Below are 23,539 nucleotides of genomic sequence, written 5' to 3' on the forward strand. Positions count from 1 at the left end.
TCTGATATCAAAACGTGTCTAATCACTGAAAGAGGAAAGGATTAAACAAGAGTATTCTGACTCCCAGCCCTATTCCCTGTTCATTGGACCAGACTGAGCAGTAGAACTTTCTTGCCCTGCATTTTGGAAAAAGAGAAGGTGTTGTTTAATTAGAAATTTTTATTAATTAAAAATTACTTCTTGTAGGTCAGTGAGCTTCCTTTTTATTTTATTAATGCTTTCTCTTCTAAGCTGCCTCCTCAAGAGTTGAAAATCCACTTTCTTTTTAATGGCCATTTTTCTGAGACCATTTTTTTAGTTTAAATAACAACCCTCTAGCAAATGTATGATATTCTAATTCCAGGGACTTTATCAAGCTTGTACCTATTTAGAATAGTATCATGTTAGTTGCTATAACACAAACAATGAGAAAGGAATAATACTTATTTTGAAGTATGTTCCAAAGAATGTTTGAAAATAATAAAATATTTTTAGACAGTATTTTTAAAAGAATAAAATATTTTCAAAAAATATTCATTTTGCCTGAATATTGAAGATTTGGAGTGTCTTGCAAAAATTAGTGGTGAAAACAAAGGATAAAAGAACAGAAGCCAAGTAACATGAGTGAATGAACATTGGAATTAAATCAGAAAATTTAGCCTAAGTAAAGCTATTTAGCTTTTTCGGACAGACCTGATCAGAAAGGAAATTTGATGGGTTATAATTTACAAAGTTCTCCTCTAATAAAAAGATACTTGCCAATTAGGAGAGCAAACCTTCCTTTAATGTCGACTTTAAAGAAGAAACTTATTGGCCATCTAGTAAAGGACATTGAATAACACTTGTACAGTGATTTGAAAGAAGTTTTCTAAAACTCCAGAATTGTTCTTAATGTGGCCATTTTGACATAAGCACTTTTATAGAAATTAAAGTAAAATTTACAAGTGAGCTAAATTTCTGGTGATGCCTGGTGATATAGCTATATTGTAAATATGTTTTAGGCTAGCGCTTTTTTTTTTTTTTAAGATGATGCCTCACTCTGTCTCGCAGGCTGGAGTGCAGTGTTATGATCATGGCTCACTGCAGCCTTGAACTCACAGACTCAAGTGATCCTGCCACCTCAGCCTCCCAGGTAGCTGTGATGGGACTGTAGGCACACGTCACTATGCCCAGCTAATTTTTTGTTTATTTGTTTGTTTTTGAAACAAAGTCTCACTGTGTTTCCCAGGCTGGTCTCAAACTCCTGGGCTCAAGTGATCCTTCCCTCTTGGCCTCCCAACGTGTTGGGGTTACCGACGTGAGCCACCACTCTGGCCACACTAGTTCTCTCGATTGCCGGTTGTCTTCAGTCTTCTCTGGTTGGGAAAGAGGCCGTAGTTAACACTGTCTGCAGATTAGAACCACCTGAGCTTTTAAAGAGACTGTTGTACTGCCTTGTGGAAGAGGTCTATAGTAACTGCAAAGGAGCATAAAGCGGTCTCTGGAATGCTTGTGATGTTCTGATTCTTGAGCTGAGCACTGGCTGCACAGGTGTATTCAGTTTAAGTAAACTGTGGACGTAAGAGCTGTACACTTAAGGCAAATGCAGTTTTCTATATGTATATTATACTTTAGTCCCCTCAGTTATCTGAAGTAGCTCCTGAGCATGAATGTTTTATAAAAGTGCTCCATTTTTTTTTTTTCTGTGCTACCAAGAGTTAGGAACTTTATTACAGGTACTAGAAAATCAGTGACAAGTAACTTAAGTGCATATAGCAAGTTATTTACTAAATACAGGTACTCTGTGGTTGACCAAAAGGAAGCCCATATGTTTTAAGTATCACAGATGAAGGTAGGAAATTCTTGGTGTCAGGTCTCAGGGTCTGTCCAGCCCATGCTGAAGTCTGAGGAGAGTGGGTGGATGAGCAGAAAAAAGACTTAGGGGGCCATAGGCAGGTGAACATGGTTTTATTCAGCAGCGGCTCTTATTAGCAGCTTAGTTACACCAGCTCTCTCACACTGTTCACCTTTATCTTAGCTGTCTGCTCTGGCTCTGTGGCTCCTGCCACTCCCATGCTTGCTGCTGCATAGCTGGCTCTCCCTTGCCTTCAGGTCAGCAGCTTAACTCTTTTTCTCTCTGGGCATGAGCAAGCCAAGCTGTGTCCTGGCTCCCACCTGTCCGGCTGCAAGACGGACAACTTTGGCTCTCTCTCTCTCTCTGTCTCTCTCTGGGCGCCAACACTCCCACCATGTCAAGCCATGTTGAACCGAACTTAGCCCCAAGAGCCCCTGAACAGCGTTAGCCAGGCAATTATACCTTTTACAGACAATAGTGGCATAAAGCCAAATATGAGCTTACACAAACAGTTATATAACAAGTGCAGTATGTGCCTGCGCTGTAAATTTGCTGAGTCATGCAGGCCTGGATATCCACCTCAGCCTATTCCTTGACCAGAGCACATCCATGTACCTTACACTTGGTAATAAGAATTTAAAGACCATGACTTGTCCGCTTCACCATGGAAAGGACACTTCTCATTTTTGCTTGAAGTTTTTGGCAAACTCTGCTTGAGGGTAGAACCAGCAACTTTGCTTGTATGTGTCTTCTTGAACAAGTTACAGAGCAAAGTAAATACAAACTAAAAGTTTGGAAGAAATTATTTTGGCAGAGATTTAAGGAGGACAAGAGATAATAGTTTTCTGTGTTTACTAATAAAGACATGTTAGTACTGTGCAATGAACAATCTTGACAGGTTTGCAATCCTGTGACCCACCAGGGTGAAGTGGCAGCTCAATACATGCCTGAAGCAAGGGAATTAGCCCGCTGGTAATAGTAGTGGTGCTGTTGTTTTCCCTTTAAATCCATTCAGATGCTCAAGAACATCATGGTTTGGGTATATTAAATTGTTCTTCCTAAGAAAAATTAGTTGAACTTCTTAAGGCTGTTCCCAGAGTGTACGACTGAATTTTATCTTCGCAAGGAGATAGCTCCTTTTGTTTTTAGTTATTGATATGGTTTTGCTGTGTCCCCACCCAAATGTCATCTTGAATTGCAACTCCTACAATTCTGACATATCATGAGAGGAACCCGGTAGGATGTGATTAAATTATGGGGGTGGATCTTTACTGTGCTGTTCTCATGATAGTGAATGAGTCTCATGAGGTCTGATGGTTTTAAGAAACAGGAGTTTCCCTGCACAAGCTCTTTGCCTGCCGCCATCCATGTAAGTTGTGACTTGCTCCTCCTTGCCTTTCCACCATGGTTGTGAGGCCTAAACCTCTTTCTTTTGTAAATTGCCCAGTGTCAGGTATATCTTTATCAGCAGCATGAAAACAGACTAATACAGAAAATTGGTTCTAGTAGAGTGGGGTGCTGCTGAAAAGATACTTAAAACTGTGCAAGTGACTTTGGAACTGGGTAACAGGCAGACATTGGAACAGTTTGGAGGGCTCAGAAGAAGACAGGAAAACGTAGTAAAGTTTGGAACTTCCTAGAGACTTGTTGAATGGCTTTGCCCAAAATGCTGATAGCAGTGTGGACAGTGAAGTCCAGGCTGAGGTGGTCTCAGACGGAGATGAGAAACTTGTTAGGAACTGGAGCAAAGGTGACTCTTGTTATGTTTTAGCAAAGAGACTGGCAGCATTTTGCTCCTGCCCTAGAGATTTGTGGACCTTCAAACTTGAGAGAGATGATTTAGGGAATCTAGCAGAAGAAATTTCTAAGCAGCAAAGCATTCAACTGGATGCTATTAAAGGGATTCAGTTTTATAAGGGAAGCAGAGCATAAAAGTTCAGAAAATGTGCAGCCTGACAATGTGATAGAAAAGAAAATCACATATTCTGAGGAGAAATTCAAGCTGGCTGCAGAAATTTGTGTAAGTAACAAAAAGCCAAATGTTAATCCCCAAGACAATGGGGAAAATGTCTCCAGGGCATGTCAGAGGTCTTCGTGGCAGCCCCTCCCATCACAGGCCCGGAGGCCCAGGAGGGAAAAAATGGTTTCTTGGGCCAGGCCAGACTGCTGTGTGCAGTCTAGGAATTTGGTACCCTCAGTCCCAGCTGCTCCAGCTGTGACTAAAAGGGGCCAAGGTATTACTTGGGCTGTTGCTTCAGAGGGTGGAAGCCCCAAGCCTTGGCAGCTTCCACGTGTTGTGGAGCCTGTGGGTGCACAAAAGTCAAGAATTGAGGTTTGAGAACCTCTGCCTAGATTTCAGAGGATGTCCAGGCAGAAGTTTGCTGCAGGAGTGGATCCCTCATGGAGAACCTCTGTTAGGGCAGTGCAGAAGGGAAATGTGGGGTCAGAGCTCCCACACAGAGTCCCTTTTGGGGCACTGCCTAGTGGAGCTGTGAGAAGAGGTCCACCATCCTCCAGACCCCAGAATGGTAGGTCCACTGACAGCTTGCGCCATGTACCTGGAAAAGCCACAGACACTCAACACCAGCCTGTGAAAGTAGCCAGGAGAGGGGCTGTACCCTGCAAAGCCACAGGGTGGAGCTGCCCAAGACCATGGGAACCTACCTCTTGCATCCATGTGATCCAGATGCAAGACATGGGATCAAAGGAGATCATTTTGGAGCTTTAAGATTTGACTGCCCTGCTGGATTTCAGACTGGCATGGAGCCTGTAGCCCTTATGTTTTAGCCAGTTTCTCACATGTGGAATGGCTGTATTTACCCAATGCCTATACCCCCATTGTATCTGGGAAGTAAATAGCCTGCTTTTGATTTTACAGGCTCTTAAGTGGAGGGGACTTGCCTTGTCTCAGATGAGACGTTGGACTGTGGACTTTTGAGTTAATGCTAAAATGAGTTAAGACTTTGGGGGGCTGTGGGAAGGCATGATTGGTTTTGAAATGTGAAGACATGAGATTTGGGAGGGGTCCAGAGCAAACTGATATGGTTTGGCTCTGTGTCCCCACCCACATCTCATCTTCAATTGTAACTCTTACAATTCCCACGTATCGTGGGAGGAACCCAGTGGGAGGTAATTGAATTATGGGGACAGGTCTTTCCTGCACTGTTCTCATAGTAGTGAATGAGTCTCATGAGATCTGATGGTTTTAAAAATGGGAGTTTCCCTGCACAAGCTCTCTTGGCCTGCCGCTATCCATGTAAGACATGAATTCCTCCTCCCTACCTTCTGCCATGATTGTGAGGCCTCCCCAGCCATGTGGAACTGTGAGTCCAATAAACTTCTTTCTTTTATAAATTGCCCAGTCTTGGATATGTCTTTATCAGCAGCGTGAAAACAGACTAATACAGTTATGAAAGGAGAACATTTATCTAGTGTACCAAAAAGTTCCATCGAATTCAGTATCTGTTAAAAAGAAAGGAGACTAGTAACACATACTCTGGAAATGAAATTAAGGAAACGGCTAGTTGCGCAGTAGTGCTAGTGGCTTTGCGGTTTGGTCCTCCGACCGGGCAGCCGCCACTGGTGCTGAGCTGCTAGGAGGCCCGTGTCAGCGAGCTCGTTGGAGCTTGAACCCATTGTCACCCCTCCGACTCACCGGCAAAAAAAAAAAAAAAAAAAAATGGTTGAAGCAGATCGCCCAGGAAAGCTCTTCATTGGTGGGCTTAATACGGAAACAAATGAGAAAGCTCTTGAAGCAGTATTTGGCAAATATGGACGAATAGTGGAAGTACTCTTGATGAAAGACCAGAAAATCAACAAATCAAGAGGATTTGCTTTTGTCACCTTTGAAAGCCCAGCAGACGCTAAGGATGCAGCCAGAGACATGAATGGAAAGTCATTAGATGGAAAAGCCATCAAAGTGGAACAAGCCACCAAACCATCATTTGAAAGTGGTAGACGTGGACTGCCTCCACCTCCAAGAAGTAGAGGCCCTCCAAGAGGTCTTAGAGATGGAAGAGGAGGAAGTGGAGGAACCAGGGGACCTCCCTCACGGGGAGGACACATGGATGACGGTGGATATTCCATGAATTTTAACATGAGTTCTTCCAGGGGACCACTCCCAGTAAAAAGAGGACCACCACCAAGAAGTGGGGGTCCTCCTCCCAAGAGATCTGCACCTTCAGGACCAGTTTGCAGTAGCAGTGGAATGGGAGGGAGAGCTCCTGTATCACATGGAAGAGATAGTTACGGAGGTCCACCTCGAAGGGAGCCACTGCCCTCTCGTAGAGATGTTTATTTGTCCCCAAGAGATGATGGGTATTCTACTAAAGACAGCTATTCAAGCAGAGATTACCCAAGTTCTCGTGATACTAGAGATTATGCACCACCACCACGAGATTATACTTACCGTGATTATGGTCATTCCAGCTCACGTGATGACTATCCATCAAGAGGCTATAGCGATAGAGATGGATATGGTCGTGATCGTGACTATTCAGATCATCCAAGTGGAGGTTCCTACAGAGATTCATATGAGAGTTATGGTAACTCACGTAGTGCTCCACCTACACGAGGGCCCCCGCCATCTTATGGTGGAAGCAGTCGCTATGATGATTACAGCAGCTCACGTGACGGATATGGTGGAAGTCGAGACAGTTACTCAAGCAGCCGAAGTGATCTCTACTCAAGTGGTCGTGATCGGGTTGGCAGACAAGACAGAGGGCTTCCCCCTTCTATGGAAAGGGGGTACCCTCCTCCACGTGATTCCTACAGCAGTTCAAGCCGCGGAGCACCAAGAGGTGGTGGCCATGGAGGAAGCCGATCTGATAGAGGGGGAGGCAGAAGCAGATACTAGAAACAAACAAAACTTTGGACCAAAATCCCAGTTCAAAGAAACAAAAAGTGGAAACTATTCTGTCATAACTACCCAAGGACTACTAAAAGGAAAAATTGTGTTACATTTTTAAAATTCCCTGTTAAGTTTCCCTCCATAATTTTTATGTTCTTGTGAGGCAAAAAGTAAAACATGTTTAATTTTATTTGACTTTATGACATTGCTTTTCAACAAGCAAATGTTAAATGTGTTAAGACTTGTACTAGTGTTGTAACTTTCCAAGTAAAAGTATCCCTAAAGGCCACTTCCTATCTTGATTTTTCCCAGTAAATGAGGCAAGCAATTCTAAGATCTTCCACAAAACATCTAGCCATCTAAAATGGAGAGATGAATCATTCTACCTATACAAACAAGCTAGCTACTAGAGGGTGGTTGGGGTATGCTACTTATAAGATTTCAGGGTGTCTTCCAACTGAAATCTCAATGTTCTCAGTATGAAAAACCTGAAATCACATGCCTGTGTAAGGAAAGTGCTATTCACCCAGTAAACCCAAAAAAGCAAATGGATAATGCTGGCCATTTTGCCTTTCTCACATTTCCTTGGGAATCTGCAAGAACCTCCCCTTTCCCCTCCCCCAGTAAGACCATTTAAGTGTGTGTTAAACAACTACAGAATACTAAATAAAAAGTTTGGCCAAAACCAAAAAAAAAAAAAAAAAAAAAAGAAATTAAGGAAACTGTTACATTCACAATAGCAATCAAATACTTAGGAAAAAAGTTAGCAAAAGCAGTTCAAGACATATTTACTGAAAACTGTAAAACATTGCTAAGAGATACTAAAGAAATTCTAAAGAAACAGATATTTCATCAGAACACTCAATATTATCCAGGTGGCATTATATATTTAATGCAATCTTTATAAAAATCCCAGAAGGCTTTTTTTTTTTTTTAAAGTAGAAATTGACAAGCTAATCCTAAAATAGCTCAAGAGCCTAATATATACCTAAAACAATTTTTGAAAAGCTTAACTAATTTGTAGGGTTTAGACTGTCTCAGAACTCATTATGCCGGGTGCAGTGGCTCATGCCTGTAATCCCAGCATTTTGGGAGGCCAAGGTGGGCAGATCACTTGAGGTCAGGAGTTCAAGACCAGCCTGGCCAACATGGTGAAACCTTGTTTCTACTAAAAATACAAAAATTAGCCAGGCATGGCAGCAGGTGCCTGTAATCCCAGCTACTTGGGAAGCTGAGGCAGGAGAACTGCTGGAACCCAGGAGATGGAGGTTGCAGTGAGCCAAGATCGTGGCATTGTACTCCAGCCTGGGTGACAGAACAAGGCTCTATCTCAAATAAATAAATAAATAAATAAATAAATAAATGTATCTACAATAACCAAAACAGTGTGGTATTTGTATAAGGATAAAAACATAGGTCAGTAGAACAGGATAGAAAATCCAAAAATAAACTCACACATATGTAGTCAATTGATTTTTGAATAAAGATGCTAAAGTAGTTCAATAGAGGAGAGTTTTTTAAACAAATGTTGCTGGAGTAATTTGATATCTCTTTGTAAAAAGATGAACCTGAAGCCTAGGTTCTAGACTCTTACACCTTAAACAAAAAAATTAACTTACAATATATCATAGACCTAAATGTGAGAACTAAAACTAAAACTTCTAGACGAAAACATAGGAGAAAATCTTTGAGACCTTGGATTAGGCAAAGATTTCTTAGACATAATACTATAAGAAAGGTTTGTGAAATAAAAAAATGGTAAATTGACCTCAAAGCTTGAAACTGTTGCTAAGAAACCCAATTTTTAAAAAACGAACAAAATATTTGAATAGATCCTGCACCAAAGAAGGTACACAAATTACCAGAAAGCCCATTAAAAGATGTTCAACATATTAGCTGTTAAGAAAATACAAATCAAAACCTCAATGAGATACCACTTCATACTCACTAGGATGCTATAATCAAAAAGAGATGATAACAAGTATTGGTGAGGATTTAGAGAAATTGGAACCCTTCTACGTTATTGATGGGAATGTAACCTGGAGCAGCCACTTTGGAAAACAGTTTTGCAGTTTCTCAAAATGTTAAACGTAGAGTTACTTTATGAACTAGTAACTCTACTTCTTCAGTATGTATCCAAAAGAAATGAAAACACATCCGCACAGAAATTTATGCCTGAATGTTCATAGCAGCATTATTTATAGTAGCCAAAAAAGTAGGAGCAACGCAAATGTCTATCAACTGATGAATGCATAAATAAAATGCAGCATAGCCATACAATGGAGTATTATTTTGCCATCAAAAAGGAATGGATTACTGATTTGTGTTAAAGAAAAAATGGCTGAACCTTGAAAACATTATGTTCAGTGACAGAGCTGGTCACAAAAGACTGCATATATTATATGATTCCATTTATACGAAATGTTCATATAGGTAAATCTATAGAGACAGAAAGTAGATTCACAGTTGCCTAGGGCTGGGGGTTTATGGGGAATGAGAAATGGCTAATAGGCACAGGATTTCTTTTTGCAGTGTTAAAAACTTACATTATTAGATCTTGGTATTTTAGATTATAGTGATAATTGTGCAACTATGAGTATACTACAAATCATTGGGTTGGCCGAGTTTTATGGTATATGAATTATATCTCAACAACTATGTTTAAAAAGTGCAGTAACACTATGCACCCACTAGATTGGCCAAAATCAAAAAGACTGACAATACAGTATGTGGGCAGGGATATGGATACCCTTGAAAGCATCATAAATTGCTGGTGGAAATGCAAAATAATATCATCCCTTTAGAAAAGTTAAATGTATTCTTACCATATTATGACAAACAATTGCACTCCTGGGTATTTTCCCAAGAGAAATGAAAAATATTTTCACACAGACTTGTCTGTGAATGTTTATAACACCGTTATTCATAATAACCACAAACTGGAAAACAATTCAAATGAATGGGTAAACAAAATGTGGTATATCCATATAACAGAATCCATATTATAAAAAGAAATCATCTACTGACACACTCCACAACATGAATAAACCTTGAAAAATTATGTGCAGTTGAAGAAGCCAGACACATAATACTGTATGATTCTGTTTATATGAATTTTTTTAAAGGCAAAACCGTAGAGACAGCAACTCAGTTGTTGCTTGGGTGTGGGAACAGATTGCAGGTGGGCACATGGGAACTTTTTCTAGTGATGCAAGTGTTCTCAAACTGGATTGTAGTGATAGTTGCACAATTGTATAGATTTACTAAATTCACCAAACTATAAATGAATGAATGCTATGTATTATAAATCATATCTCAAAAGAAAACCCAAACCAGGAAGGACTAGGACATAGACCTGTTCGTTTTCGTAGTGTAGATGTTTGACCATTTTATGCAAAATACCCAAATTGTGAGAGAAAATATTTGCAAACTTTGCATCTGACAAAAGTCTAATATCTAGTATCTATAAGGAACTTAAACAGATGTACAAGAGAAAAACAACCCCATTAAAAAGTGGGCAAAGGACAGGTGGGCACGATGGCTCATGCCTGTAATCCCGTAACTTTGGGAGGCTGAGGCAGGGGGATCACAAGGTCAGGAGATCGAGACCATCCTGGCTGACATGGTGAAACCCTGTCTCTACTAAAAACACAAAAAAATTAGCAGGGCGTGGTGGCGGGCGCCTGTAGTCCCAGCTACTTGGGAGGCTGAGGCAGGAGAATGGCGTGAACCTGGGAGGTGGAGGTTGCAGTGAGCTGAGATCATGCCACTGCACTCCAGCCTGGGCAACAGAGCAAGACTCCGTCTCAAAAAAAAAAGAAAAAAAGTGGGCAAAGGACATGAACAGGCACTTCTCAAAAGAAGACATACATGCGACCAACAAACATATGAAAAAAAGCTCAATATCACTGATCATTAAGAAATGCAAATCAAAACCACAGTGAGATACCATCTCAGAATGGTATTATTAAGAATATCAGAATGGCTATTATTAAGAAGTCAGAAAAATAACAGATGCCAGGAGGTTGTGGAGAAAAGGTAACATTTATATGCTGTTGGTGGGAACGTAAATTAGTTCAACCATTGTGGAAAGCAGCAGGGTGATTCCTCAGAGAGCTAAAAGCAAAACTGCCGTTCAATGCAGCAATCCCATTACTGGTTGTATACCCAGAGGAATGTAAATCATTCTGCCATAAAGACACATGTGCATGTATGTTCATTGCATCATTCACAATAGCAAAGTCATTGAATCAGCCTAAATGCCCATGAGTGACAGATTGGATAAAGAAAAGTTGGTACATAAACACCACGGAATACTATGCAGCCATAATAAAGCATGAGATCACATCTTTTGCAGGAACATGGATGGAGCTGGAAGCTATTATCCTTAGCAAACTCACACAGGAACAGAAAATCTAATACTGCATGTTCTCACTTAGAAGTGGGAGCTGAATAGTAAGAAGTTATGAACACAAAGAAGGAAACAAAAGACATTGGGGTATACTTGAGTGGGGAAGGTGGGAGAGAGAGGAGCTGAAAAGATAACTATTGAGTACTAGGCTTAATACCTGGATGATGAAATAATCTGTACAACAAACCTCTGTGACATGTATTCACCTGTGTAATCTTCACATGCACCCCAAACCTAAAATAAAAGTTAATAAAATAAAATTGAACTTTGGTTTAAAAGAAATAAAACTCCACACTGGCTGCAACTTGTGACTATCCAGCATTTTATCTGTATCTGGCATTTTATTGTTTCCTGTCACTAGGATGTGGGTTTTTCTATTCGTATGAGTTTCCCAGACATCTGAAGCTTGCCCCTTTAATTTTGAAATGTTCTTTGAGTGTAACTATTTTCAAATAGTATTGGTGAAGCGTTTGTCTTTTTATATTGTTTTGGTCATAATTATAATACATGTTAGAAGAACAAATCCCCTCAGGGCTACTGATACTGGAGAGGGAGTGACTTCATCACTCATGAAATCATCCAAGCCCACTCTGCCTTTTGCCTTCTTCTGTTTCTTCCCTTTTTGCTGTCAGTGTGTTTGCTCTTAGAAATCTTGCTGTCCTGTTCTGTGGGCTAAAAACCGAGTAAGTATGTTCGTTAAAATTCTGAGTACATTAGAAGTAACTAGGCTAAAGTCTGAGGGATGCCCCTTTCACTAAAAGTACACATACAGTTGTCCCCCTTTATCCAAGGTTTCTCTTTGAGTGGTTTCAGTTGCCTGCAGTCTACTATGGTTTGAAAATATTAAATGGAAAATTCCAGAAATCAACAATTGATAAGTTTTAAATTGCACGCCATTCTGAATTGCACAGTGAGATCTTGCACGGTCTGCTTTGTCCCTCCCAGGATGCGAATCGTCCCTTTGTCCGGTGTCTCCACGCTGTCTACACTCCCCAACATAGTCACTCAGGAGCCATCTAGGTTATCAAATCGACTGTCATGGTACCACCATGCTTGTGTTCAGGTCACCCTTATTTTATTTAAATCATGGCCTCAAAATGCAAGAGTAATGATGGTAGCAATTCACTTATGCCAAAGAGAAGCCGTAAAATGCTTCTTTTAAGTGAAAAGGTGAACATTCTCAAGGAAAGAAAAAATATATATATGTATGTTGAGATTTCTTGGTTCTTGGTAAGGACCAAGTTTCTATCTGTGAAATTGTGAAGAAGAAAAGACAGATTCATGTTATTTTCCTGTTGCACCTCAAACTGCAAAAGTTACGGCCACAGTGCATGGCAAGTGCTTAGTTAAGATGGGAAAGGCATTAAATTTGTGTTTAGAAGACATGAACAGAAGCATGGTCCAATTGTTATCAGTCCAGTTCTGTAGTATTCATAGTTTCAGGCATCCACTAGGGATCTTGGAATATATCCCCCCTGGATAAAGGGCACTCCTATAGACTTTAATACATGACTTTCATTTGCTTCTTAGCTTTTTTCTGGAAAGATGACATTGATAGATAGTGACCTGAAGATAAGTGAGGTATTTATTGAGCTAGTGTTCTCTTTGGGATTTTTGGATGCCATGATTTTAATTCTAGGCCAGTTTTACAGAGACAGAATAGACAAATTTCCCTTACCACTCTGAAGCTCTTTACTCCTTGACATTCTACCGTAATTGCAGTGTTGTTTTAAATTTAAGTATACAGAAACTTCTGTACCATATGATCTAGCAATTCCACTTTTGGTATACAACTAGAAGAATTTAAAGCGGGGACTCAAACAGATACTTGTATACCAATACTTGTTTTTCATAGCAGCAGTATGCACAATGTGTAGAAATAATATAATGTCCATCAAGAGATGAATGGGTAAACAATATGTATACAAACTGGATATTATTCGACCTTAAAAACAAATGGAATTCTGATACATGTTACATGAATGAACCTTGAAAACATTATGCAGGTGAAATAAGCCAAACTCAGACAAATTATTATACACTTCCACTTACATGAGGTACTTTGGCTAGACAAATTCATAAACACAGAAAGTAAAATGCTGGTTACCAGGCACTAAGGAAAGGGAGGGAACGGAGAATTATGTTTGGAGATTAAAACATCCTGAGGATGGATGGTGATGACAATTGCCCAACATTGTGAGCGTACTTAATGCCACTGAATTACATACTTAAAAGTAACTAAAATGGTCAATGTTTTGCTATGTATATATTATCACAATAAAAAGAAATATAGATTCATCTGGTTTAGGTAAGGCTTCAGAGCTTTCACGTGAATATTTCAGATATTTCTTTGGAAACAGATTTTAATAGAAATCATACTATTAGCAGTGTAGGGAGAGGCCACCCAGAGGAAGACAGCTTCACCTGCATTAAGGTGTTACCAGTTGAGCACTAATGAGTAAGTTTTTTATTTTATTTCTTATTTCTAGGCTATCCATCCAGGATATGGTTTTCTTTCAGAAAACATGGAATTTGCTGAACTTTGTAAGCAAGAAGGAATTATTTTTATAGGCCCTCCTCCATCTGCAATTAGAGACATGGGTATAAAGAGGTATGAGTTTATATCTTTTAAAATATAACTGTGTAAAGGTCAGTTGAAATAGTTTGGGCCAGGCATGGTGGCTATGCCTGTAATATCAGTGTTTTGGGAGACTGAGGCAGGAGGATAGCTTGAGGCCAGGAATTCAAGACCAGCCTGGGCAACATATTGAGACCTTGTCTCTAAATTTTTTTTTTTTTTAATTCAGCCAGGCCTGGGCACAGTGGCTCACACCTGTAATCTAGCACTTTGGGAGGCAAAGGTGGGAGGATCGCTTGAGCCCAAAAGTTTAAGACCAGCCTGGGCAACATAGGGAGACCTTGTCTCTACAACATTTTTTAAAAATTCCAGGCTTGATGGCACATGCCTGTGGGTCCAACATCTTGGGATGCTGAGGTAGGAGGATTGGTTGAGCCCAGGAAATCAAGGCTGCGGTGAGCTGTGATCACACCATCATACTTCAGTCTGGGCGACAGAGTAAGACCCCATCTCAAAAAAAAAAAGATTTCAGCTGGGTGTGGTGACACACACCTGTAGTCCCAGCTGCTTAGGAGGCTGAGGCAGAAGGATCACTTGAGCTCAGGAGTTTAAGGCTGTAGTGAGGTGTAATTGCACCACTGCACTCTGGCATGGGCAACATTGTGAGATCCTGTCTCTTAAAAAAAAAAAAAAAAAAGCTTGTTTTACCCATAATAGATATTTTAATTCTACCCTTCTGTTGTCATAGGTGTAAGTTATTTATCTGCGACAGGGAAATTCATTGAGTTACAGAAAATACTTAATGTTTCTAATCAATATATTAGTATTTTGGGATTAAAAATAGGGTGAGATGAGCTACCACATGAATTGGGGGAAACTAACTAATAGACATCTTGAATTTGTATTATTTTGTCATCTCAGACTTGATGTTTTCTTTAAAGGGTTCCATCGTAATTTATAGACTGGGCTATATTTGTGTTTCTCTTGAATGAAACAGTTTATAGAATTTGGGGCATGTTGTTTGCTTTCCCACTCTAAAGCACATCCAAATCCATAATGGCTGCTGCTGGAGTACCTGTTGTGGAGGGTTATCATGGTGACGACCAATCAGATCAGTGCCTGAAGGAACACGCCGGGAGAATTGGCTATCCTGTCATGATTAAAGCCGTCCGGGGTGGAGGAGGAAAAGTAAGATTGTGCATGCTTGTGTTTGCCAATTCAGGCTCCTCTTCTTTGTTTTATTTATGTTGTGGTCATAATCATCTTTTCTCTCTTAGGGAATGAGGATCGTTAGATCGGAGCAAGAATTTCAAGAACAGTTAGAATCAGCGCGGAGAGAAGCTAAGAAGTCTTTCAATGATGATGCTGTGCTGATCGAGAAGTTTGTAGACACACCGAGGTGGGCTGATCTTATTTTTCTGACTCAGAGTTGAAAAATTAAATTATAAAAATAATGCATGCACATTCTATAAAATATAAAACTATAATAGTATATAAGTATATTATTATAAGTTTCCCAGTTCTGTCCTGTGATGTAACCACTGATTGTAGGATGGTATGCATTCTTCCAGGCATTTTCTATATGAATAGAAACCTATAGTGGCCGGGCACGGTGGCTCAAGCCTGTAATCCCAGCACTTTGGGAGGCTGAGATGGGCGGATCACGAGGTCAGGAGATCGAGACCATCCTGGCTAACACAGTGAAACCCCATCTCTATCAAAAAAATACAAAAAATTAGCCAGGCGCGGTGGCGGGCGCCTGTAGTCCCAGCTACTCAGGAGGCTGAGGCAGGAGAATGGCGTAAACCCGGGAGGCGAGCCAGTGAAAGCTGAGATATCCAGTTATAGAGTCTCCAGTAGCCTGGCGACAGAGCCAGACTCCATCTCAAGGAAACTCTATATATATATATATATATATACATACACATGCTGTCGTTACATACGAGAACAGTGAATAGAATCTTTCTTTTTTTTTTTTTGAGATGGAGTCTCTCATTCTGTTGCCCAGGCTGGAGTGCAGTAGCATGATCTCGACTCATTGCAACCTCTGCCTCCCAAGTTCAAGTGGTCATCCTGCCTCAACCTCCTAAGTAGCTGGAATCACAGGCACACACCACCATGCCTGGCTAATTTGTGTGTTTTTAGTAGAGATGGGATTTTACCATGTTGGTCAGGCAGGTCTCAAACTCCTGACCTTGTGATTTGCCTGCCTCAGCCTCCCAAAATGCTGGGATTACAGGCGTGAGCCACCGTGCCCGGCCAGTGAATAGAATCTTATACACTAATATTATTTACTAATACTATTATCACAGACATCTTTCCATGTCAGTAATTATAGATCAGCCTCATTCTTTTTGTTGGTGACCTAGTGGTTCTATGATCTTAATATACCATTAATTCATTCAGTATGTTTCTTGTTGATGAAATTTAGAGTTTTTTCAATATTAGCAAATTATTGTAATAAATTCAGCTATATTTATAGAACTCTGTCAGTTGAGATGCTCAGGAAATGGAAGTAATTTTCTAAATTGAATTATAAGTGATATACTACTAATAATAGGAGCTAACACTTATATTGCACTTACCATGTGCCAGATTTTAAGTATTTTACACATGCTAAATAATCTTGCTGTCCTTATAATTCTAATATAATTCTTACAACAATCTCATTAGGTAAGTACTGTTTTCATTTTACAGGTGAGGACACTAAGCTACAGAGTAGTTGTGTTGTGTTACTTGTCTGAGGTCATTCAGCTGTTAAGTAGTAAAGCTGAGATTTGAACCCAGGCAGTTTGACTCTAGAGTTCATATCTAAGCCACTGCACTAAGCTACTTCTCTGGGTACCACTATAGCAAATGCAATGTGAATCCCTATTTTTTTTTTTCTGGAATTTTATTTTCATGTTTGTTGTTTAAGATGCTGATTGTAAAGTTTCTCATTTCATAGATTTTTATGACAGTTGTTAAAAAATTTATATATATATTTATAAATTTATATATATAAAAAATATATATATATATATTTTTTTTTTGACCTGTAAGTCAAATGAAAAGAATAATTCATTTGGGAACCGTGACTGGAAAGAGATTTACCTTAAAGGTAACAGACTTGAAGCTTCAGGCTCTTCTTTGGCATTAACCTCTTCCAAGACCCTGACCTAATTTTGTATTTGCAGTTTTGTATTCTTCTCCTTGAAGAAGACCCCCAAATTGTTTTTCGTTTCAGGCCCTATAAAACTGAGAACTGTCCTGAGCATGGCATAGTAAATGAAATTCGATTAGAATTTGATAGTAAAAAAAAAAAAAAAGAAGTCAGTCTTAAAATGGGTAAATTGATGAGGAGAACACAGCCTATGCCATCTGTTAGTGGGAAGTAAGACAAAAAAAGGCATTTCTGAGGTAAATTGAAGGCTTCCTTTCAAGAAAGAATAGGCTAGCCATCCAAATTAGTATGCTCTTAAGTTAGAATTGTGGAGACATCAATAGCTTATTTCAGTAACTATGTAACTCAATGCCTGCAACATTTTTTGAATATGTAAGTTCTTTACTTATGAAATGTTAGCCATACATTGCCTCACATTGTAATTTATTCCCCCAATAGCTGGAAAGCCCCTGGGAATCAAAGACCTGGTAGTATATACATTTTTACTTTTTTGTATGTATTGCCTGGCATACCACTTTCCTTGTAACAGGCATCAGTAATATTTTTTGAACTGTAGAAATAATATGAATACATTACAAACTTTTGGAAAAGGCAGAAGATGGAAAACAGCCCATAATTGTATTCTCCTAATTATTATTAATATTTCTATATACAGTCATGTTGCTTAATGACAAGATACATTCTGAGAAATGCATTGTTAGACAATTTCATTGTTGTGCACACATCATAGAGTGTACTTACACAAACTGAGATAGTATAGCCAAATACACACCTAAGCTGTGGTATAGCCTGTTGCTCCTGAGCTACAAGCCTGTACAACAGGTTTCTGTATTGAATACTGTAGGCATTTGTAACACAGTGGTAAGTATTTATGTATCTAAACATCTCAAAACATAGGAAAGGTAATGTATTGTGCTATTATGTCACTAAATGATAGGAATTTTTCAGCTCCATCATAATCTTATGAAATCACCATTATATATGCAGTCTGGCATTGACTGAATGTCATTGTGTGGCACATTGTGTGACTCTATTTCTATTCTGTATTTCTATTAATAATTTTTTTTTAATTAAAAGCAAGTTTATTAAGAAAGTAAAGGAATAAAGAATGGCTACTCCATAGACAGAGGAGCCCCAAGGGCTGCTGGTTGCCCATTTTTATGGTTATTTCTTGATGATATGCGAAACAAGGGGTGGAGTATTCATGCCTCCCCTTTTTAGACCATATAGGGTACCTTCCTGACGTTGCCATGGCATTTGTAAACTGTCATGGCGCTGGTGGGAGTGTAGCAGTGAAGACGACCAGAGGTCACTGTCGTTACCATCTTGGTTTTAGTGGGATTTAACCAACTTCTTTACTGCAACCTGTTTTATCTGCAAGGTCCATATGACCTGTATCTTTTGCTGACCTTCTATCTCTTTCTGTGATTAAAAATGCCTTAACTTGCCACTGGGAATGCAGCCCAGCAGGTCTTAGCCTTATTTTACCCAGCTCCTATTCAAGATGGGAGTTGCTCCAGTTCAAATGCCTCTGACATTTCCCCATTCCCTTTTGTAAGAGAACGCTTAATCCTAAGGGTTGCAGAGGGACAAAGATCCATCTTCTGTAACTTCTTCAGGCTCAATGGGGCGATGATATTCCTGCCTAACTATTAGGATCTCTTGTGTTCAGGATAGAGAGGAGCTTAGTTAGAAAGCATCGGTATGTCAAGAGCCACTCATAACTCTTGAGTTCCAACAAAAGGTGATGTCTGGAAGATTAATGCGTGTTTTTTAAAAAAACATTTGGTAAGCTTATCCTGCATTTCTACACAAAGAGTACAACAGTAATATATTCCACAACAGTAAAGCAAAATAAGCAAGATTATCCCAAGTTAACTAAATTAGAAGACTTTCCACGAACTGGGCAACTATTGGAACCAAGCTGATATGGGGTTGCTAGGTGATTCCAATACATGCCCAGGATTAGAGTATTGATCCAGATTTTTGCTTTACCAATCCCTCCTGTTTCTTCTCAGTAGCATCCAGAGATCACTGGTTGATCCACAGGAATAAGCAGGGTTAGTCTAAATTGCAGGAAATCTCAAAAACAACTGATGAAACCAGAATTCAATAACAAATGTACCATAGTTCTTGAAACACAATTTTTCTCTCTCCAGTTTCCCATTTTTACTAAAGACAAATCATGGTAAGGCTGATTTGCTTTATTATACATGGCCTGATTATTTGTACAAAGTGCAGCAAGAATAATTGATTGCCATATAGGCTTTTAAAATTAGTTTTGATAGAACTCTTCCATAAGAAATCTCAGAGAAGACCTTTTTTTTTTTTAAGCCAAGCCCAGCCATGGATTTATACCCTCAAATACCTATGAATTGGGTAAATTTCTCTCCTCTTGAGGTCTCCTGATAACTTGGGGCTCCTGAGTCTGTCAGAAAGTGACATTCTTTACTTACTACAGGTTAGGAACCCTGTATAGAGACTGTGTAGACAAGGTACGAGGCCAGTTTTCCCCAGGGGCTTTTATTAGCTTTACAAGTCAAGTTTGATTCCTTAAAGGAAAGCATGCCATTCCAGTCAAAGCCTGGGCAAAATAACCAGTAGTTTCTCCAATTGTGCCCCGTTGCAAAGGAAAGCAGATTCTTACTGCATTTATGCAAATAACTATATTGCCATAAGTTAAGATACTCATAAGTAATTTCCAAATTCTGGAGAAATCAGAGAGGAACAAATATGCTCCAAATTTTGTTTATGAGTATGTACATTACTTAATTGTTTAAAAAGCTGTGAATAACTTAAAAGTTTCCTTGACTCTGAAGAACAAAACAGGATCAGCAATGTTTTAAGCAACAAGTCAAAAAAGGTTACTTCAGACTTCTATTAGTTTAGTCCATACGGTTAACTTCTGTTTTGCTTGATATACATGAACATGTCAACTTTCCATGACAGTCCTGAAAGTTTCTCTTTCCCTTTTCTAATGTCACAATCTCCAAAGTTAAATGAAACCTGCATTCAAGAACACCTATTAGAGTTGTATAGTTGATTATAAATCACCTTTTGGGGCTTGGTGGCTCATGCCTGTAAATCCCGCACTTTGGGAGACTGAGGCAAGTGGATCACTTGAGGTCAGGAGCCTGACCAACATGGTGAAACACTGTCTCTAATAAAAACACAAAAATTAACCAGGCATGGTGGCACGCTCCTGTAATCCCAGCTACTTGGGAGGCTGAGGCACGAGAATTGCTTGAACCTGGGAGGCAGAGGTTGCAGTGAACTGAGATTGTACCACTGCATTCCAGCTTGGGCAACAGAGTGAGACTCAGTCTCAAAATAATAATAATAATAATAATAATAATCTCCTTTTGAAGAGGATCAAAACAAAATAATTGTCTATGGATGACAAAAAGTTTTAGGACAGCCACAGTTAAAAACACAATTGACAAAGAAATTTGGTTACCTCTGTTGCATACAATGGTTTTGTGTAACAATTATAATTATACTGATAAGGTGCACTAAGTCATATCAGAATTATAGGAGTTTCCCATTATTTTGGAACACATACTAATAACATATTTATACAAATATAGCCCGAGGAAAGCTAAACACTGTTTCACATTTGACACTGCTTCCTCTATGACTTTTATGCCATATTTCACCTTTACATAACTGTACTGTTAATGTTAAACCCAATTTTCAATAAAACCTTATAGACATACCTACCCAATTTTAATGTTTGACCATAAAGTGAGGTTCTCATAAACCTTTTATAATCCTTTACAAATTTTTGTTAAAGAGCAGATTAGTGCTCTAAGAAAAACCTGTTGTGCTTTTATTCCAATGTTCAATTTACAGAAAACCTGAATACCCCTTTAACTTTAGACAATATGTTCACACACACAATTTCTTTTACAAAGATTAATTTTTTACAAACCTTCCACAACTTGCTTAAACCTTAAGCTTTATCTTATCTAACTTAAAACCATCCTTTAACTTTTTAATCTAGACAAAAAAAATCCACATTCCTATGCCTTCTTATAATCTTTTACCAAAAACGCATTTCACTTTCTATACACACCTTACGTGTAGAATTGTTTCAATTTCTCAAAAATTACTTAAATCACGTAAACTAAAAGACATTATACTTTTTGCTTTTTGGACAAAATAATTGATATAAGCACTTATTTTTAAACCAGTTAATCAAAGCTCTTTCATATTACACACACAACACATATAAATACACAGACAAACAGAAAAAAAGGACTCATTCCCTAAGCCAGGAATTGAACCCTGAACCCGGACCACCATTGTGAAAAGACAAAGCTAGGCCACATGGTTACATGGTTACATGTCCCAAGGACATAGAAGACAAGAGGGAAACCTCATCCAGTTTTTTTCCCAGGGACCTGCAGCAAAGTTTATAACTGACTAGTTTGCTGGGCCATCTTAAACAGTGGGCTTATGGGGTTCTAAGCCTGTGTTTTATCCTAAGGTACCCATCTCTATGACAGAACAATACAGAAAGACACACAAAGCACACCAGATTCACTACAGCTTAAGACTAGCCTCACAAATCCTTTTTTTATTAATCAAAACTTTACAGAGGAGATAAACAGTGATTTTTGCCATTCATTCAATCAGTTTGCACAGAAAGAGAAAGGGAAGGGAAGGAAGAAAAGCATTGCTTTGTGGCAGGACGGGGAAGGCAAGGTGCTCAGAGAGGCCAGAGAAAGACCCACCCATTGCAACTGACACTAAATCAAAAGTTCAGGTGGCCATTTGTCAGTTAAGAAGGGATCTTTTCTAGCAGTTCCTTCAGCTCTCAAGTTTCTCCTTTTGGGGAGGTAAAAGCTCCCCATATCCCACCATCCTGTACATGCCTAATCCTGTCACCTACCACCATCAGCAAAGAGTGCAAGGCAGATTAATTCAAACAGAATAGCAGTTAACATCCGTAGTGCCAAACCCATTCTTAGCCAAGAGAAATTTTACTGAGAGGAGCCTCTAACCCTCTAAATCTTAGGAAGGAATCTAACCTTCCTAAGTTGGGCCTCTAACCCCCTAAATCTTAGGAAGGAATCTAACCTTCCTAAGTTGGGCCTCTAACCCCCTAAATCTTAGGAAGGAATCTAACCTTCCTAAGTTGGGCTTCAAACCCAAGTTCAGTCAAGCATCCTTGCCTTTTATTGAGAGGGGCCTTTAACCCACTCTGTCTTAGGAGAGACTTTAACTCCACTAAGTTGGGCCTGTAACCCAATCCCATTCTTTACCCAGGTATATGCACCCCACTTACCCACAGTTGGCCAATCAGTGCTGCAGTCTTTGGGTTGGAGGGTCTCCTCTGTATCATCCCTTCCATGGTTCATCAGAAAGACGTTACCAGACCCCAGTACTTACCCAAAGTTAGCCTTTGGGTCAGGATTTCCTTAGTATTGTTCCTTCTGTGGTCACCAGAAAGATGTTACCTGACAGAGGTCCTGATCCAGACCCCAAGAGAGGATTCTTGGCTCTCACACAAGAAGGAATTCAGGGTGAGTTCATACAGTAAAGTGAAAACAAGTTTATTAAGAAAGTAAAGGAATAAAGAATGGCTACTCCATAGAGAGAATAGCCTCTAGTAATAACATTTAAATATCCTGATAATCATACCGTGTGTCCTTTATGTCCTGCTAAATAATTACCTGTTGAACTAATGCAGTGCCAGAAGATTGTCAAAATGGTGCTGATAACGGAGAAGAGTCGATATCAAGATATTTCACAAATCTTATCAAAACTGTTTAATACATCTTAAAGACTGGGATAAGAAACCACCTTTAAAGTATACTATTTGGGAAGAAAAAACAGAAATCAGATTTCTTCCTCAGTTCATATATAATACATATTCTAGATGGATTAAAAATGTAAATAGGGGCCAGGCACGGTGGCTTACGCCTGTAATCACAGCACTTCAGGAGGCCGAGGTGGGTGGATCACGAGGTCAGGAGATCAAGACCATCTTGGCTAACACAGTGAAACCCCGTCTCTACTAAAAATACAAAAAATTAGCGAGGTGTGGTGTTGGGTGCGTGTAGTCCCAGATACTCGGGAGGCTGAGGCAGGAGAATGGCATGAACTCAGGAGGCGGAGCTTTCAGTGAGCCAAGATCACACCACTGCACTACAGCCTGGGCGACAGAGCAAGACTGCGCCTTAAAAATAAATAAATAAATAAAATAAATATGAAAATGAAAATGTTAAGACTCTCAGAAAATATCAAGGCGCTCATGATAGGACTCAGCTGCATCTGTCTGTCTCTTTGGCCATACTCTGGCAGTGGCTGAATTAGGGCAGCTGGGATTTGATGCACCGCCTGGTTCTCAGACACTTCTAGACGCTGTGCTCCAGAAACTCTAAGTTAGATAAAGCTGCACAGAAAAGGGTCAATCAGAAAAAGATAAATAAGACTGATTTAATAACTACAGAAATCTTAACAGAACACAGATCTTCATTGAACTTCCCTTATAAGCAGCCAAAGGAAAAGTGTTTCCAACTTCTAAGACCTCAGACAAGGCTGACCATGATGGCTTATGCCTGTAATCCCAGCACTTTGGGAGTTCAAGGAGGGTGGATTGCCTGAGCTCAGGAGTTCGAGACCAGCCTGGGCAACACGGTGAAACCCCGTCTCTACTGAAATACAAAAAATTAGCCAGGCATGGCGGCATGCGCTTGTAGTCCCAGCTACTCGGGAGG

The 23,539-nt window shown here is 39.5% G+C and overlaps 2 protein-coding genes across 11 annotated transcripts in view; both read left to right on the forward strand.

Annotated features, from left to right (window-relative positions):
• MCCC1 (methylcrotonoyl-CoA carboxylase 1) overlaps positions 1–23,539 on the forward strand; it is an 84,726-nt gene that overhangs the window by 14,856 nt on the left and 46,331 nt on the right. For 6 of the 10 annotated variants that reach the window (XR_643879.4, XM_009201286.2, XM_003894777.2 and 3 more), the window contains 3 exons: positions 13,563–13,684; positions 14,692–14,839; positions 14,929–15,050. Coding sequence is in view for 9 of the 10 variants with exons in the window: in XM_009201286.2 (XP_009199550.1) it covers positions 13,563–13,684; positions 14,692–14,839; positions 14,929–15,050 (392 nt within the window). In the remaining variant the exon portion in view is untranslated. The remainder of the gene's footprint in view (positions 1–13,562; positions 13,685–14,691; positions 14,840–14,928; positions 15,051–23,539) is intronic. The other 4 variants (XM_009201292.1, XM_009201291.1, XM_009201289.2 and 1 more) reach the window with 1 other exon arrangement.
• LOC101018759 (RNA-binding motif protein, X chromosome-like) lies at positions 5,169–7,371 on the forward strand. The gene has a single exon (XM_003894778.5). The coding sequence runs from the start codon at positions 5,493–5,495 to the stop codon at positions 6,666–6,668; it is 1,176 nt and encodes a 391-aa protein (XP_003894827.3). The 5' UTR covers positions 5,169–5,492; the 3' UTR covers positions 6,669–7,371.

Source organism: Papio anubis, chromosome 2 (assembly GCF_008728515.1).
Source record: "Papio anubis isolate 15944 chromosome 2, Panubis1.0, whole genome shotgun sequence".
Lineage (NCBI taxonomy): Eukaryota > Metazoa > Chordata > Mammalia > Primates > Cercopithecidae > Papio > Papio anubis.

Coding starts and splice junctions, on each gene's coding strand:
- LOC101018759 (XM_003894778.5), top strand. CDS start 5,493: ATGGTTGAAGCAGATCGCCCAGGAAAGCTCTTCATTGGTGGGCTTAAT.